Source organism: Betta splendens, chromosome 19, assembly GCF_900634795.4.
Source record: "Betta splendens chromosome 19, fBetSpl5.4, whole genome shotgun sequence".
NCBI lineage: Eukaryota > Metazoa > Chordata > Actinopteri > Anabantiformes > Osphronemidae > Betta > Betta splendens.
The window spans coordinates 8,357,862-8,376,148 of record NC_040898.2 but is presented as its reverse complement, the minus strand read 5'-3'; the positions used below and the strand labels follow the sequence as shown (position 1 = coordinate 8,376,148).

Below are 18,287 nucleotides of genomic sequence, written 5' to 3'. Positions count from 1 at the left end.
GTCAGTCCCTGCTACACTAATGTGGTTTCTAACCACTGGCCTTTCACTCACTGGTGCTGGTGCTGCTCATATGACGATAGACCATGTAGCCCACCGTGGCCCCGACTGAGAGCCCTGCAGCTAGAGCCACCATTTTGCCAGAGCTGAGGGAGCTCCCGTGGCCCTCCCGCATGGCGTCCATGACACGTCGTGCACCCAGTGGGATGCTCCACCTGAACACAGACACAGCACTTTTGATCTGTGGCTGTACCACATCACGTGGAGTCATGGAGTCAACAGCTTCTGCCCACGAAATGACTTTCAAACAGGTCAGGCCTGTGCCACAGCGTTTGTCACAGCATTTTCAAATCATCTTCATGGCAATCACAGCATAAGAAATACTGATATCATGAGCAAGTCCTTGGTGTTGGCTTGCTGGCATATGAATAATCATGCAGCACAAAAATAAAAGCATTAGCCAAACAATTGCTTAATACAGAACATTTTGTACTATTGTGTTGACAATGTTTAATTTTCCATTATGTGATCCTTAAATAAGTGATCAGCTCAAAAATACTGAATTGAAAGTGTTCCTGGTTATTATTGGGTCCCTGAGGGGCTCAAACGTGGCACCACTTTCCTCTCATGCAGCCTTCACGACCTCTGACTGCAGCACTTGACAAAATGCTGATTAGCTGGCAAAAACATGCACAAGCAGCCACAGATACAACATAGTCACCTAAATGATGAACATTTAGTGTCCAGTATATTGTACGTAGATGACTGCAACAAGCCAAACCGCAGCTTTCCTGACCCCGAGTTCAGGATTTGCGCCATAAGCTGCTGCTGAAACTGAAACAAGTTACTACTGTCTACCTGGGTGACCTCCAGCCATTCCATAGATTACAGCATATTTTAGTTCTCTCCAAGGCTGTTAATGACAAAAGGACTATGGTTTGCACACACTGACAGGATGGTCTGGAGGTGAGCCAACTGCCAAGGGTACGTGGACCATGCAGAAGCGAGAATCCCACGGCAACGACATGCGGATACGTGTCTCACTGGGGGAAGAGGGATCTGGGGCTGTAGTTGAGAAACACGTGGGACTTAGACAGTCCAACGTCCATCTCTGGAGAATCAAAACAACAGACACAAATCTTCTCCAATCCCGGCTCTGTTTCCCGTTTACAGCCAAGTTCAAGACTACTGACAGACAGGCAGAAGGGGGAGAAGGGTTCAGCAATTCAGGTAATTACATTGAAGCAACTGGTGATTTCTCAACCAAACAAAATGTTCTCAAAATGTATTAAATACCTCTGCAATTTTTAATTATAGTACAGGCTAATAAAACACAAAACAATAGTGCAGACAGAATACACTGCTACAACATCAATATTTGAAAAGAAATAAACACTTGTGCATTGTTTATTGTTTTATATGTGGCAGCTGCACTATAAATGAGGGTTTTGACTCTAATTGACTAAATCTCAATTACATCCCGTGATAAACCTTCCCTTCCGTTTGATGGAGACTTACTGATGTGACAGCCCGTTATTCTACTGATGAGTCATTACACGCTAGTGTTAAGTTGCATCCGCCTCTGGGAATATAAAACCCTTCGTGTTTGAGCTGTTGTGACGGCGTGCACTTTTATACCCGGACGGTCAGATTACATAAAGGAGCCATATTTGAGCATAAAACAAGCGGCTTTAAACGCTGATCGGTGTCGAGTCTGCGCCCAATCAACAGCAACAACGTGACCCGCTAGTTAACCTTGCCTTTCCAGCCTATTGTTGCCCCGTCCAGTGATCCGGTAGCACCGAACCGTTAAATCTGCGTGTAACTCATCCACATGGTCGGAATAAAGCGGTGTTTTCCAGCACCGTTTGAGGCAAGCTGTCACAACGACCGCGCGCACACGTTTCTCCCCGGAGCAGACGAGCTAACGGTTGCTAACAGCTGGATGACACATGCGAGCGGGTCGGACGCCCAGAAGGAAGCAAACGTCGGATACCCGGCGAACTGCAGACAAGAAACACGGTCTGATCGCATATCGTTAACGGTGAATACGTGGTGTAAAGTCACACTTACGCTCAGACCTTCTCCCAGTCCGCAACTGATGTTACGCTCGCCAAGCGGCGCGTCAAGTACACCGGAAACTACGTTCACTTAGCAAATTAAAACTTACGTTTAAGAATAGCATCTTATACGTAAAACGTGAAAATGTTGCGCAGTTATTGCGACTGGTTGAGACTGGTTTTAATAATCCAGGTTAACATTCATAAACTGTATTATTACATATTTTATGCAGTAATAGCTTTACTTTGAAAGGCCAACCGGAAACCCTCTGCGTTGTAACTAATTCCATAATTCAGAGGAGACGACGATCTGGAAGATTTTACCGCTTTCCATTGTTCTACACAGGTAGAATATTTTTGTTTTATCAATAGAGCAACGAAAACATAGTAACGATCTTTTCGAACGAAAGAAGTAAATAATGTTTCCCCTATTAATAAATTAATGAATACATTTATTGATAAAGTTACTTTGATTCACTGCTCCGTCATTTGTCTACCCACCTACAAACTGATACAACAATACTAAAAATAAAAGGATATTTTTATTAACATGACAATCAATACACAAAAAATGCCATAGGTCATGAGCAGACACTTTTAAAAAATACAAAATATACATTTTGTATATTGAGAACATCTATACTGTAGTTCATCAGCTCACATCCCTCTCTACAATCTGGTGGAGGGTTCAGCTGCTAACAGGGGCGCATAAATGAACATCAGAATACCAGGCATCAACTGTGCAGAGGCCTGCTACTATACAGTGAGAAGTCCATGCTGTGTTGTGAACCGTAGAACTATACATGACATGTACACTGATTAGGACAGAGCATTCACCAAATCTTATTCATGCAGCATAGTCCATGTTTGTCCTGATATAAAACAGTGAAGTATAGTACAGGGCAATCAAAAAAGAAACATATTTTTTCTTGCATTGAACTCCAAAGTCCAAAAACTGAACTTTAGTAGTTTTATCCTGATTCATTTGTCCATCCTGAAAGTTCTTATGTGCTGTAAAATTAGAAATTGTGCTTTTGCACGTATTTGCTTTTACCAGCTGTCATCTCTTGTGATTGTTAAAGGTTTAAAATAATGCTAATTTCACTCAACTTAACTTCTATTCCTTTAAATTTTGTGTATTTATTCTTTCTAAAATGACACAAGAAATGCAGAATTCTGTTTTGGGCCTGAGCTAAATTCACCAATATAAAAATTAAATGTCTGGACCAAGGCTTCTAAAATATTTATGCAGTGTTGGTATTAAATTGTGAAGTTTCGATTTCCTAGCAGTAAGTCCAGTGGACATGGTAGACCTGAGATTCAACTCTAGGTGCCATGTTTGAATTTAAAATGTTATGCTACTCCACCAACAAGGCTGGAATACACTTCAGAACCTCTAATGACCAGCTTAACTTTGATGGATTTACGCTTGTTCATGACTAAGGGTAATTGACGAGAGGAGAAATAAACTTGCCAATTGTAAATGTGACTTGATTGTGACATAAAAACTATTAAAATGGAAAAAAATAGATTACACATTACAGTATAAATAACATTCTCGTTATCAATGTACAATGGAATATGATACATTTTATGGAAAATAAATTGCTAAACCATGTGGAGCTCCAGGGCTCATGCTTGCCCAAGCTCACAGTGGGGTAATTCAGCAATGAGAAAACCGGCTCACTCTACATTTGTTAAGAGTCTAGGTATTTAGTTCTGACCACCACCAATCCACTTTAAAAAATTATATTTAAAATAAAAATAGCACCCCACAGAAGGCTGGTCTTTAATAAAAAAAAGGCCAACAGTGATACAGACATCTGCTGCTAAGGGTGCACATTAACTAGAAATCACAGCAGGAAATAAGAAACATGCAAACAGCTGCAGCGCAATAAGGATGATCATGATATATGTATGCTGGTCAACAGATTAAACATGAAATCTGGGCTGATTTTAACAAGTTCTGTATGGAACTATCTGCTATTTCATACATGTCCTGAGGTCCTGTCCGTTGAGGTGCTGGGACATGACACGACAGACAGGCTGAGAAGGAAGGCAACCGAATCACATGAAGCACCTTTCAAAAGTAGCTGGTTCATTAGGATACCAGAAAGAACGTTGGTACGCGTTCAGGGAATATTCACACGGGGAGGGACGTGTTAAGATCACTGCACAGCCAACTGTGTGGGCTCAAAGTAGCACACTGGCACATTCTCGAGGTGTGTGAACATGAAGCAATCAGATTCTTCGTTCTCCTTCATTATCTACAGCACTACAGCAGCTCTAACCGCGGCGTGGTTCAGATTCGAATCATAGAAAACACTGTCTTGCAAGTTACCACAGTGAGGATTATCTTGCTTGAGAACAAGAGTCACCAACTCAGCTTTTTTGTCACATTTTCAGAGGTAGTGTTGCAACCTATTCTAATGCCAACTAAATTTGTCACATGTGCAACCTAAGTGTTTAATATTAAGTGAATAAATTTGAAAATTAAATAAACATATGAACCATGTAAAATATATATATATACAGTAATTTAATATAGGTATTGTTGCCCCTCGAACGAAACAGAGTGCGTATTACAGTAGCTTTTGTTGTCAGTGGTGTTAATAGTAAAACCCAGAATGTTGTCCCTAACTCAGGGAGCCAGTAGCCACAGCATACAGTACCTCTGATCCCCACCCACACTTCTGCAGAGCTGAGGAGAGACCCAAACCGTGAACACGTGAAATTACTACAGCTCAAATCAGTACTATGAATTTTGTTTTTCCATTTCCTTACTCCAATTTAGTAACCTTCTGTTATTATAACTCGTTTTGTGTTTTCCTTTGATTCAATCACACATACTTCCTCTTAAAGGTCCAAACTTATCAGCTGCTACCAGATTTCTGTCAGAGATGCAACTCTATGTAAATAAAACGTATTCAACCTCTAACATCTGACACAAGCCTACACGTTCATAAGCAACAACTCAGTGTACATACAAGTTAGTTTCTATTATTCTTGCTGCTATATAGCTTATTAACACTCACTTTCACAATTGCTGTCTTTTAACTACAGTATTTAGTACTTACAGGCTACATCTGGTAGCAGTTGCTATGCTTGCAAGTTTAAAAGGAAGTAAACCAGCTGAAAGGTGAAAACATAATAAAATTATCATTTTCAAGAAACAGTTATAATTGTAATGAATGAAATTACTTTTTTTTTTAAAAAGGTTTTTCTTAATTCCCCTCATTTATTGCTTTTATTATATTCTATATTTAAATTAGTAAAATAATATCTACACCTAGCTTGTTCATCGAAATAAAAACACTAATAATATTTTAAAACAATTGAGGGTTGGATTGGTTTGATATAACAAAACAAAAAGGTGAAATGTTCTGGACTTGGAGTATTCCTACACATATGAGCGTCCATGCACAAGCCTCTCAGTGATAGAGAACACAAATGACAGAAGTAGCTTAAACTCCATCAGAAAACATTCCTCATGCCTTCAAAATGATCTAAAATCAGATAAGACCTAAACACCTACTTTTAGGTATTCTTAATTTGTAATAAACACTTTGGAATTTTGTTGGATAAAAACAGATCTACCTTTTATATCCTTTCATGAAACTTCCAACATAACATTTGGCTGGCGTCTCCCTCACTGGTTGCAGTGCTGTTGGGCTAAAGTTAATGGAGGGTTCCTACAGTGTTTTCATGCTTCCCTTCCCTGGTTTCCCAGAACAGGCCGACTGGTTCTCTGTATTGCTCAGCAAAGGAAGGCATCAGAATGGAGAGTTCATCCCCAACTTTGTTTCAAACTGCAGCTTCTGCCTCTTCTGGTAGCGAACACGCACCCTGAAACGAAGTGGACAAAGACTTGGGACCAGGAAATCATTTTTGTGTGATTGATCTGAAGATGAGAAAATCTCATCTGATCACTACAAAACCCTCACTAATCCTCTGACTCCAGTAATAGCAAACTGTGACGTCAGCTTGTCCTTCTTTGCTCATGCTGCTTTCTGTTACACAAATATCCTGTCAATCTAAGGGTTTTCAATATTCCCAGTTTATCTGAAATATTTCATCACTGTGCGTGAAAGCTATGAAACATTTCAAATATGTTTTGCTTTTTTCTTAAAAAACAAGTTCTATGTGCATTTAATTCACTATTTGAGCTATAATTTACTTTAACTACTGTTCCTTTATGTAAAAAGTAAAGGTATGGGCTGTTCTTATACAAATGGCCCCCCCTTTTTTTGTTTTCATTCTGTGCTCTACTTCATACCGTATTTCGTGTAGCTTCACCACTTCGTTGACCACCACCACCAGCAGCAGGGACACAGAGACCAGCAGCCAGGAAAGCAGAGGTATGTCACCCAAGTGAAAATTCAGGAAGCTCCCCTGCTTTTGCCACAACAGGTAATCCACCGTGGCCTGAACTATTTGACCGAGCAGCCTGGATGTGGACAGGGAAACAGGTTGTGAATGCATTCTCATAATAAAAAGGACAATGCCATAAATGATATGCTTGCTTCTTCTGATAGCATACAAAAAACATAACCTACACCACAGGCACTGTAATGCACCACCAGGTGTTGCTAAATGGACTTTTTCTCCACAACGGCTGAGAGCGGTGGACATAGCTGAGGGAGATCACCACTGTAAAATGAGATGATCAACAAACAAAAAGAAAGTTGAAGTTTTTCATAAGTTAGTGCAACCACAGCTTACTCATACCACTGTGTGCAAGACTGAGTTCCTACCTGTGTGTAAAACAAGAAACAGTGCCATGACCTTTTGAGTCAGCAGCAGGCCATTAGACAACTCATTAAACCAGCGAGGAGAATCATCTGAAGAGCTGCAGTCACACAGCAAAACAATGTCTTTATTCTGTCTCTATCTGTAAATGTTACTATTATTAAAACTAGAATCACTGCATTAAGGCTGAAATCATCTGACAACTGGTGAATTAGTAGTTTAGATGCATGTAGATAAATGTGAATACATGTCCTCGTGGCCTTCCTGAGACATTGCATTTATAACAATAGATAACATGATGTCACAGGGACTTTGTTGGAATTAAGAGACTCTTCTTACCTGATTATCAGTATGTCACAGGTGACATTGGAATTATTAGCTAAGGTTATGTTTCTGCTTTGGAGGCAGACCTCCTGCAGGGTGAACCCAAAGGCCAACAGGTAGGCACAGACAGTCAGGCCAAACTTCAACAGGAAACAGCCTAGGAAGTAGTTTTGTGTCTGGTTGAAGAGGCAACAGAGCAAATAGTCAGCGACAGTTCATGATGCACTGCGTCAAGATTTTGTTATATTCCTACCTTTCTTGGAATAGCATTTAAGTTCTTTCCTGTAGCAACGGTCATCACTGTACTGTCTGGTGGCTTCCCCAAAAGAGACACACTGTCAACGCAAATAGAACATTAAGACATTCTGCACAGAATATTAAAATACTTTAGCATTAATAGTTTATAGTGTTATTGTATGTGAGGTGTGTAGACCTTAGAAGCGGACAGCTGAAGCACGACAGCCACAGAATATCAGTAGTGTTCATCGGAGGAGGAAGCTGAACAACACAGGCTAAAAACTAGAAAGACATGAGGCACAGCTACTTTTCGTGAACGTTCATTTGTTGGAACTCAGGTTAAATAAGATTGAATAATTCAATGAATTAATTGATAATACAGACACAACAAACCTAATATAGATGGGTTTAGATAATGTTTTGCTGTATGAGTATGTGAAGTCTCCTCTCTCACCTGGATGATGACCAGACTGAGCTGGCACTGCAGCAGGAAGAGGAAACACTTGCGGATGCCAGAGGTTGTGTGACGAGCCTGAAACAGATGCATCCAAAATTAAGAGTAATTCAATGAATCTCCATACTGTAACTCCATACTGTTGAGGGCAGATGTGTCTAACCTGCTCGATGAGCTTTATCATGCTGACACTCTCTCCTTGATGGAAGGTGGCGGAGCAGCCTAGACTGTTAAGCTGCCCAGAAAGCCTTAGAGGAGATAGACCTTCAGCATCTCCACTAAATCCTCCTCCAGTGGCGTAGCCAAACGTTTCCCACGAACACTGCGACGGGTACAAAGGATCCAGAGCAATGCTGTTTGATGAGAATGACAGTTCTGATCAGAAGAGTGCTGACAATAAGAAGCTAACACTGTGACTGTATATTGTGTTTATACCTGAGGTCACTCTGGAGGAACAAGCGACTGTTGCGGAAATTGGCAGAGCTTCCCAGACAGCATGTAACCTCCCTGTTCTCCTGCATGATCTTCATCATTTCACACATGGCTGTAAAGAAAACACCACTATAAGGCCCTGACTTTCTAGGACTGTCAGTGTTGACAAATCACATACCACTTTCCATATTTATGATGGCAAAGGTACCATACTTCACCGATGTTCCATTAATTATCCAACTGTTACTATAATTTGGTACAGCACAAATATGACTCACTGTCTGGGGTGCAGTCAGTGAAGAGCGGCACCAAAAGTGGCACGTTATCAATGTTCTTCAAATGAGGGCGAACCTGGCGAATGCCACGTGGTAACTTGGCCTGACAAAGAGCAGGGGCAGAAAAACAAGGAAAGAAAAAGATTAAAACCAACAAAAACTATTACGCACAAACTAAGGCAGATCTGATCAATTGCTTCAGTTCTTAAATGGAAATTATTACAATTATTATTATTACAATTATTTTTACTGTGGAGTGAAGCAATATTTTGAATGGTTTTGTTACCCTGTTGCAGTCCTCCAGAAAGCTGGGCACGTCACTGTCTGTGGGCTGGAAGCTGGCAAGATCAGAGTGGACTTCCTCCTCAGGCAGCAGTGGACCTTCTGCTTCATCCCGGGAGTCTGTTATATTGACAGTTGTCTAAAGTTACAACTATTATGTAAACCTCTGAAGCCCCAGTGTTTCCCATGCATAAATAATATTAAATCACGAATGCGAATGTGTTACCCTGATTCAGGTCTTCATGCAAGGAGCCGTGACTGGGGCTGGACAGAGCTCCATCACAGCGACCGTCTCCGTTTGGAGTCAGAGAGATATGACAGTTCCAGCCTGTCTCTAAACCCATCTTTTCTGCAAAAACCTGTGTATACACAAAAGATCAACCACATAGACACATACTCCCACAGTACAGCTTTCAAATCATGACCTCTCCAGTATTCACTAGACAGCACTACATCAATATTATCTAAAATACTGACTACACCCATCTGTCTGTTTATTGTGATGAATGGTTAAAAGTCACTGTGGAAAGATGCCCACACCTAAGTCGCTGTTGACATAAACTGTACGTTTTTCATAGGCGTTTGTTTGTGTTCACCTTGCTGCGGAGCTCATCTTCCATGGAAAAATAAACAAAGCGGATGCAGGCAGTGACCAGGGCATCAATGAGGCGAACGGTATCCAGTCTAGCCTGGAACTGGGAGGACACCATGCCCATGAAGATCTGCCCACTCAGGGCTTGAACACAGTCTTCACGCTCCACCCCCTCGCCTATACCCTCTGAAGACATGACGAAAGAAAGGAAAATGGAAAAAAGAGAAGTTACCAAATCATACAAATTGCATTCTAGCAACTACACCTTAATTGGGCAACTTTTACCATCTGAGCTCCAGCTATTCCTATTGGAGCTGTGCTTGATGGGGGTGGTGGAGGGCAGTTCAACTCCAGAGAAGAGGCAGGGACCGGGAGCCAGCTCTATACATTTTCCATTTAGCTGGCTGGACAATGACACTTGCATGGGTTTGTATGCAAAGGCAGAGCAGTAACCAGACAGACAGGCACGCTGGTAGAAGTCTAAAATCTTCTTTCTGGAACACAAAAGGTGAAAATAACAATCATAAGATATGCTCTCTAGCAATGGATCTGTATGAGTCTCCCTGAAAGAAAACAGTAATCTTTGTTTCAGTGTGACAGTGATGGACATAATCACAGCACCTGTCTGAGCCTGAGAGAGGGTAGATATCTGTTCCATCCCAGAAGTCAGTGCAGGCCTCTAGGATAAGGTCAGCTGAGCCGTGTGACAGCATCTGAACATTATCTACAATAAAGATGTATGGAACATAAATTACTCTGGATCCAATAAAAATGATCATTAAAAATCTAGATTAAAAATAGGAGATACAGCAAACCGGACTCACTGGAAGAAGAGTCCCGTACAAACAATGAGATGAGGTGGGAAATGGGAGGTTGGCGCTTTGTGATGTAGTGAAGGCGGCGGGAGGTGAACTCCTTGGTTTTCTCCCCAGATGGCAGTTGGTACAGAGCCAAGTGGTTCTCCTGCTTGAACAACTCCCTCGCCCCAGGTGTGAACCCTGGTACATCCACACGAGACGATGAGGGTAATGAGTAAATTTTAAAAAAACAAACATAGGTTGCTCTCAAAACCAAACCCTCACCTATGAGTCTAGAAAGCTCACAGAGCCCCCAGGGGACATAGACAGGCAGCACGATGCCGTGGCTCTCCTGCAGAGCCAGGTTGGACAGGTGGTCCGAGAACCGACAGAGCTGCTTGGTGGCACTGGCATTGCACAGGTTCAGCATGATGTTAAGGCCCAGGGGCTTTAGGGAAGGCAAGTGACACTGCCAGGACAGGTCGTCGAACTGGATGCTCGCTGGGTTCTGCTGGTCCTGCGACAGGCTGAGCATTTCCAGGTGGTAGTCACAGACAAAATCCTCAGCCTCTGCGTCCAAACAGCCCATCACAAAATCCTAGAGATAGAAAAGTATAGTAAACACCGTGGTGAGACGACAGTATATTACTACAACTTATACTGTACAAGGTATTGGGTCAAGGGTTTCACCTGGGCCAGGTCGTCCTCGCCTCCCTCAGTGTCGTGGCTAAAGCTCACGTTGGATCCAGAATGGTGTTTGGTGCGACCCTGTGTGTGCTGACAGGGCTGGCGGAGTCTGAGCGTGTCAGAGGAGCGAGCAGTGTCATGGGAGGTTTCGCTGGCGTCTGGCCTCTCGCCCGGTGCGGACGACTCTGCAGGTAGAGCGAGCAGGGCCTCTGCCTCCTGGACCTGTGCAGAAATCACAAGTTGTCGGGATTCATTTTCGGCTGAATTCCAAATGTGCTCATGACATATTAACATTTATCCACCAGAGACCGCCACAAACCTCATCTCGATCATCCTCAGCCTCCATACGGCAGTAAGAGTTGACAGACAGGTCATCCCTGAGATCATCCTGGCTGTTGTGAGGAGGTTCTACTCGTCCACTGAAGAACAGTACAGTCTCTGGACTGGGGTTAGGCCACGATAGGACACCCTGCTTGTCCACACAGCACAAAACCTATACATGCAAAACAAAAGCCCGTGACTGTTTTGGTTTGGTAACTGAAAATACGGATGGTCATATATGGTCCAAATGGTTCAACCAATACTCACAGTGACAGATCCGAGAGTGTGTAACAGGCTGGAAGTGTAGCAGAGCGTCTGAGACTCCCCCTTTAGGACGCCGACCAAGTGCCTCCACACACAACGCAGCATCTCCTACATTAGAGGAAACATGGACACACAAATAAATAAGGCAAAATGAAAATAGAAACAGGATGAATATATTTAAACAAAGTAATGTCACAGTCACAAATGAAGCTATACACACGATTTGAACCAAGTGCCTCTGCTAAACCAGCTCTAAAATCAGCTTCTACACTGCTGGAAAACAAAACCACACCAAGAAAGGACACATCTTCTAAACTACCAGGGAGGTGAGGCCAAGTGCTTCATGTAGCATTTTGTGAAAGATCTTGAACACATCCCTGTAAATTTGGTTTAATGGTGAACGAAGCCCATGACAACTAGGAAAAAAAACAACCACACATCTAAACCATTCTGGTCAGATGTCTTTCATTTTCTAAAGAAGCATCCAAAACCTTTGTGAACTTTGTGATTCACCAACCAATAAATTATTGACATTTACAAACCTGAGGCCAAGATATTTTAACCACACAATACCACTAGTTTTCCCTAATCACACATAAAAACATGTGCATACACAGAAATGTAAAAAAAAAATTAAATATTGCGGGAGCAGCCTTATTGCAGATGTCACAAGATCAGCTCTAATATTTTTGATGCAATGTTTCAATGACATACACATGCACACACACATATATAAAGTTTAAAAATCTGCAAGTAGAGAAAATAAAGCACCCAGAGAAAGCTTCCTACTGGAGTGTAGTATGGATAATTAAACTACAGCAGCAAGCTAATGTTTGTTGGGCAAAACTCACTCATGGTGTTGATTGGATGTAATATTATAAAATTACATTTTTGAGTATTCGGCCAGTGACAATGATTGGGTTTGACCAGGCGTCATGAGAAGATGACCGGGGGCAGATAATTGGGAAGTTGCATCGAAAGGTGCATTGTCAAGACGTGCCGGATAAAAATCCACAGTTGCCAAAACCAAAGAGTCAAATAAGGAAAATGATGCATTTTGTGCTAATTAAATAAAATAAAGAGCGCAAAAAATTGAGAGCAGTGAACACAAAGGGGAATCACACAAATGGACTGAATCACAAAGTGTCCAAGTGTCCAAACTGAGATGGGAACTTAGGGTGGGAGGTGTAGATGGCAGAGCAGTGAGCGCTGTGTAAAAGGGGGGGTTACACAGAGGGAGCTGCAAAGAAAGACAAGAGTGAGCAAGTTAAAGCAGGTGGGTTCGGGAGCTGGGAACCAAGCAGGTGGAGGAGGGGAGGGGAAGCGAGACAGCGAGAGGTTATACCTGCGAGGAAACCACTTCCGTGTAGCTGCTTAGAGTGTCCTCAGAGAACTTAGCAAGCTGGGGCAAGAGAAGAGTCTAGTTAAAACACAGAGGGAGGCCTCGGCTGTGTCGCCTCTGTGTGTGAGCGTGTTCAATTTAGAGCCAGACTGAAACAACGGTAATAATCAAACCACTGTATCAGTCGAGCCCTACAGTGAACGAGTGTTTAGATACGTATTATTATTATTATAAAAAGAAAAAAGTTAGTCAACGCTGTGAATTCTGCTGTCGGTGCGGTACGAGAAGGTTGCAGCTACTCAGTGCAATTGTGTGTGTCTGTGTGCATCACTCACCAGACCAGAGGGTGACACCCGGCTGAACTCGGCAAGGACTCTGGCCTCTCCAAAGGCATTCACCAGCACCCACATGACAGGGAAGAGTAGAGGTAAAATGGGCAGAACCCCCATCAGCTGCAAACACAATGACCAACACAGTCTTCGTTTTCATTCAGGATGTAGATTACACTGTACATCAAGAATTTAAATAGGATGACCTAATACACTGAGTTACTGTATGAGTGACTGCACCTGAAGTTGAAGGAAATTATAGCAGGGAGGTGTGAGGCTGGGTGCGTCACAGAAGTAGCGAACAGTGTTCACCAGCAGGAACGCCAGCTTATGTCAGAGACCACAAACACATTAGTGAGTCCAAGGTGGCAAACGTTACATCTGGGAGCTAGTGATTCCATAACTAAAATGCTCACCAGCACAGCAGGACAGACTATTTTGGTGATGACCGACTGCACTGTGAACCTCTCATTATCTAATACTGTGACCGGCCGAGACAGCGCCAGCTCCAAACTGTTCCTGTTTCGACACAAGAAGGCAAAACAATTGCGTAACACAATCTCTAGTTTTTGCTGTGATGCTTTCTGTGCTCTGATAACTGACAACCAACAGTATTAATAGAATAATTTTTACTAAAAACTCAGCACCCAGGCCCAAAATGACACAGTTCCTACCTGACTGATTCCAGTATTGGCGTCCGGACCACTCTGAAGAGGCGGTGTTGCTGGGGGTTCTGAGGCCCTCTCTTCTCGTTGCCTTGTGGGGAGGGAGGTGGGGAAAATGGTGGGAATAAATCCCCTGGCTCCAACACAATGTGCTCATCATCCTGAGGAGGGAGGAGAAACGGGGTGATGAGAGTTTGTTTTGTACATCTATTACCATACAGCGTGGACATGAATAGCTTAGCACACTGTTGAGAAACAAAGGGAAAGCATTTTGGCTGCCGCTGTCTAAGGATAAGGGTTACATGGGGATACATGAGTGTTTACTTAACTAAGAACCAGAGAAAAGGCTGTAAGCATCGACACACAAACTTACTTTTATGCCCCGCAGTGATGCAAAAGCCTCTTGCCCAGGTCTCAGGGCAATGATGTCCCCTTCCACCAACAGGCCGACAGGCAGATTGACCAGCTGGGAGTCACGGTAGGTCCAATGAAGGGACCACGATGGGGACGAGGGTGTGTACAAGTCAGGATAAAGTGATGGAGCCCACTGCACTTCGTCCACGCACCCTGACAGATAGTCTGGCGTGACGATAGACAGGAAGCAGAGATGCAAATAGAGAAACGGTGAATGAGGATGGTGTGCATTAGTGTGTTGACCGCAAACAATTCATCACGACACACGGACAATTCAGTCCTCCTTAACCAGTCAGTAAGCAACACGTTGAGTAAAGGTTCAATGTCCACATCACTGCAATATAGTCATATTCCATCCTATCTTTACTCGTGAACTCTGGAGTTCCTCCCTCTAGAGCAGTGACTCTGGACCAAACACCATTTACCTGAACATCGGTCTCAGGTTACTCTAGTAAACTAATGCTTTGCAATACGCTGAGATATGCACATGTACATAACAATGTGGCCTGAAATCTCAGCTCATGTCTAACATTATAACTATTACTACAGCATTATGCTATTATGCAAAGACTGACCTGTCAGTTACTGTACCTTGCAAAACAGCTGCTTGTGATTATGGACTTGTTGAAAAGCCTGACTCACCGCTTAGCTGTGTGATAATGCCCTTAAGGCGCCGGACCATTTCACTCCTCTTCAGCCTCTCCTGACGTCTGACTAGCAGCAGGTTGAGCAGAAAGAGAAGGAGGAGGGCGAGAGCATTCACCACCTCTATACCAGAACTGTAGAGGGGGAAAAGCAGAATGGCAGGCAAACAAATAATGAAGGAATTTGATTTGAATGATGTTTTAGTAAATGTCACATCTTTCCCACAGCTCAGAAAAACACAGTGTGACACAACCAAACAGGCATTAACATCCGGTGTTTGTGTAGCTGGTGGATCAATGTTATTTGACTTCTGTTAATATAAAACATTAACCCATACCTGCCCTCTGGCTGGCTGCCATGGCAACAGATGAGTCCCAGCACCACTAGTAGAGTAAGCGCACCTCCTGACCAATGAAGGCAGGAGTGACGGTTTCCATGGTAAAGGAAGCTATTTACCCACCGCTCCTGAGAGGACATGGAAACATAACATTGAAATGACACAGCAGATGGGCACACTGGAGGTTTGTGTGTGTTGTTTATTTTTTTCTTTGCTTCCTGTACTTTGAGGTCAAGGTACAGGTTAATGTATAGGGATAAATATACAATATATCTAGAGCTACTGACATACTATAATTATGCTAGTACAAAATGTGTTAAGGACCTGTGCTGAGGCTTGTCTGTGTGCAGCCCTCTGGTGCTGCTCCAGCAGGCTGCTGAGCTGGTCCCGGAGCTTCACCAGTGCCTGGCCGGTTGAAAGGCCCAGAGTCACGGCATCCTCCTCCTGCAATAATATGCAACATAAGTTCTTACTCCAGCTGACTCTTGTTCAATAAATTGAACTTAGAGGCTTCCCTAAGACCAGTAGGACAATAATTGGGCCACAGAGTGCGAGAAAAGAGTAGCAAGTGTCTCCAACTGTCTTAAACTATACAGGACAGTATTATTAGCAAAGAAAAAGAATGATTTGATATAATTAATATGATTCATGTAACCAGTAAATCACTGGGTCAGTTAATGACGGTCAAGTTAGACTTGCAACATGTTACAGCGCTACCACAACCCGAGCCATGGGCTGGTGGTCGAGCCCACAGAGAAGATAAACAGTTCCACAGCAGATGTCAAGGGAAAGCAACATTTTCCCACACTGCACGTCTGTGTGTCTGCAAAACCCTTCGTATACAAAACAGAGAAACACATACTATTATGGAAAAAAAATCTCTCGTACTCAGGCACTCACACGGTTCAGCTTTCATTCTCTACAGCCCACACTCCCAAGCTATAAATATCTTCTCATTTTCCCCATCTCTGTTTTTGTTCCAGGCAGAGCGGTAAGGAGCTTAAGCAGCCGATTGTACACTCACACACAGACATAGTAGCTACCAGTAAAACCATGTTCATAGAAAGAATCTAAACGGGAGGATCCGGCATTCATTCTCCCTAGAAAACAAATCATCAGTGCATGACAGCCGTGATAATATACTGAAGCACATTCATTTGGATTATGCCTCAATGTAAATAACAAGTAGAATGTGAAAAAATAAAAATATTAACTTTATTAATTGTCATTGTCTTTGCATTTTTGCTGATTTATTCCCTAGGAATACTATTGCCAGGAAACTTTCCAAGATAGCGTCACTCTGCCCAGAGGGTAGACTGAAACCAATAGGCCCTGCTCAGTAAACAACTTCACTCCTCTGGGACATTCAGGCGGCACAAACACTTGGTGAACTAAGCCAAGGCAGACTTACCTTCTTCTTATCCTGCGGCTCCATGGTGACCACCACCACTCAACATGCTCTGCCCCTCAAGCAGGCAACACCACCTGGCAGAGCCCTGTCAGCAGCGTGCTTGCAATGTGCAAATGTAGACGCTGCCCACTGGACGCTCTCAGCTGGATCCCACTCAGCCCGCCCGCTGCAGGTCAAGTCGTACAGCTGTGGACAGAGGACGGTGGAGAGGACAGGTGGGTGCAGCCCTGGTCCCCCACCTGGCAACACCTCCTGCCACACGTATTCTGCCAGTGTGACAAGAGGGACCCCCACACCTGTAGGACCAGCAGACAGATTCAAGGGTTAAAGGTCAAGTGCAGCATAGAAATCCTCTTCCAACCATTCATGCAGATGTCAGACAAAAAGACACACCAAAATGACGGGATCTAGATGTTAGGACCCTAGTTCAGTTGAAAAGCAGACCAAGGCCCTGCACTGACATCAGGCTCATTCACTCCAACCACATAAGCGGCTTCCTCTAGCACATAAACCCCACTGAACCCCAGAGTCAGCAGTCTCCATTGGCATGAATTTTGAGAGTTGACAGAGCTCAGCCACACAGAAAAATAAAAAGAGTGAGGCACACTAGGGGGGTGAGTGGGTTGACTGACAATGCAAGACTAGGAGAACGACGAGGATCTTAGAATAATGGTGCCTGAAAGGCCTTCAATATAACAAAACAGCTGACTTAAAGGCACAGATTTTACAAAAAAAACATGATTCCTGTGTTACAGTACAGATCTGCTTTGTTTCTTCTATGACACGTGAAAATGCATTATGTCAAATATAAGGGCCTGCAAAGCCTGAACTTGGGTTTAACTTACAACCACCATCGATTGACTAAATCTAATTATGGCTTAGCTCTCACTTGACCTGGAGTTAACAAGGGACCCAGTGTAAGCGTATGGTCACCAAACTGGTGCCATGACAACACACGCTACTGCTGCTACAAGCTAGCGCCGTTTAAGCCCTTCAACCTACAGCCATGACAGTCTTAATGGGGTTTAGCCGGTCCTCTGCTACTAGCTAGGTAACGCAGCGGCCTTTAACTGATACTGACACTTTAGGATGAGACTGTCTGCAAAATGCCGTGCCCTTACATCACAGGAACTAGCTAGCCCAGTGTTTCGTGGCTGTTTTGTTAGCAAACTGCAGGAAACGTCAATAAAATAATAACAAAGCGTCAATCCGACACGACAGCTGGAGTTGACTGGTGTGATTCTTCTGAAGACTGTGTCGTTACATTGACAACATACTGCGAGTCAAAGATCTTCAAAGATCAAACATTCCAGTGCTCACAGAGGACATTTAATAGTCGATTTATACGCTCTCCTGTGTGAAAAACTAACTGGCATCGCAGACAGACGTTCTCCTGATGTCAAAGGCAGATGCATCTAATGCTAACACATTAGATGCATCGACAGAGCAACATCTGCGTTGTTACAATACTGTCTACATCAGCGCAACACGTGGACAAGCAACTTTAGTGTGCGAACTCACCTGGTTTTATTTTGAGGCCGTTGTTGTTACTCTAAAAGCGCTTGATACTCCTCCAGCTACTCCTAAACGCTCTCAACGCACAGCAGCAGCCATGTTGGGCAGCGTTCTGCCTGGAAGAACGAGTAGTGTGTTGCAATTGGATGACGCCAGAG

General features: G+C 43.3%; 2 protein-coding genes and 1 long non-coding RNA gene across 7 annotated transcripts in view; 1 reads left to right on the top strand and 2 right to left on the bottom strand.

The window, feature by feature from the left end:
- tdrkh (tudor and KH domain containing) overlaps window positions 1-2,205 on the bottom strand; it is a 5,998-nt gene extending 3,793 nt beyond the window's left edge. Inside the window, exons 1-2 of one of the 4 annotated variants that reach the window (XM_029133153.3) lie at window positions 2,071-2,205; window positions 52-212 (exon numbers count right to left, since the gene is read on the bottom strand). In XM_029133153.3, coding sequence (XP_028988986.1) covers window positions 52-181 — 130 coding nt within the window. In that variant the 5' untranslated portion in view covers window positions 182-212; window positions 2,071-2,205. The other 3 variants (XM_029133154.3, XM_029133152.3, XM_029133151.3) reach the window with 3 other exon arrangements.
- LOC129603439 (uncharacterized) overlaps window positions 1-3,565 on the top strand; it is an 8,239-nt gene extending 4,674 nt beyond the window's left edge. Inside the window, exon 3 of the long non-coding RNA XR_008693294.1 lies at window positions 952-3,565. This is a non-coding gene — a long non-coding RNA (uncharacterized LOC129603439). The remainder of the gene's footprint in view (window positions 1-951) is intronic.
- tmem94 (transmembrane protein 94) lies at window positions 2,581-18,287 on the bottom strand. 2 transcript variants are annotated; one of them, XM_029133146.2, is made up of 32 exons: window positions 18,136-18,287; window positions 16,615-16,910; window positions 15,528-15,647; window positions 15,204-15,331; window positions 14,864-15,000; window positions 14,181-14,386; window positions 13,817-13,968; window positions 13,559-13,661; window positions 13,383-13,469; window positions 13,149-13,265; window positions 12,817-12,873; window positions 11,475-11,579; window positions 11,206-11,379; window positions 10,890-11,108; window positions 10,485-10,797; window positions 10,227-10,400; window positions 10,024-10,126; window positions 9,688-9,896; window positions 9,407-9,588; window positions 9,037-9,169; window positions 8,815-8,930; window positions 8,532-8,631; window positions 8,257-8,365; window positions 7,985-8,174; window positions 7,822-7,899; window positions 7,564-7,649; window positions 7,384-7,465; window positions 7,146-7,306; window positions 6,812-6,906; window positions 6,614-6,707; window positions 6,334-6,504; window positions 2,581-5,903 (listed from the first exon to the last, which is right to left on the bottom strand). In XM_029133146.2, the coding sequence occupies exons 2-32, from the start codon at window positions 16,636-16,638 to the stop codon at window positions 5,831-5,833; spliced, it is 4,098 nt and encodes a 1,365-aa protein (XP_028988979.1). In that variant the 5' UTR covers window positions 16,639-16,910; window positions 18,136-18,287; the 3' UTR covers window positions 2,581-5,830. The 2 variants fall into 2 exon arrangements, with proteins under 2 accessions (XP_028988979.1, XP_028988980.1); XM_029133147.2 differs by lacking the exon at window positions 12,817-12,873.

Bases quoted from the DNA above. Each gene is read 5' to 3' on its own strand.
- tmem94 (XM_029133146.2), bottom strand. From the start codon at position 16,638: ATGGAGCCGCAGGATAAGAAGAAG. The intron at 15,001-15,203 runs GTATGGGTTAAT...CCCCCTCTACAG, and splicing joins GGCAGCCAGCCAGAGGGCAG to TTCTGGTATAGAGGTGGTGA. The intron at 10,401-10,484 runs GTGAGGGTTTGG...TGGATGTACCAG, and splicing joins TGAGCTTTCTAGACTCATAG to GGTTCACACCTGGGGCGAGG.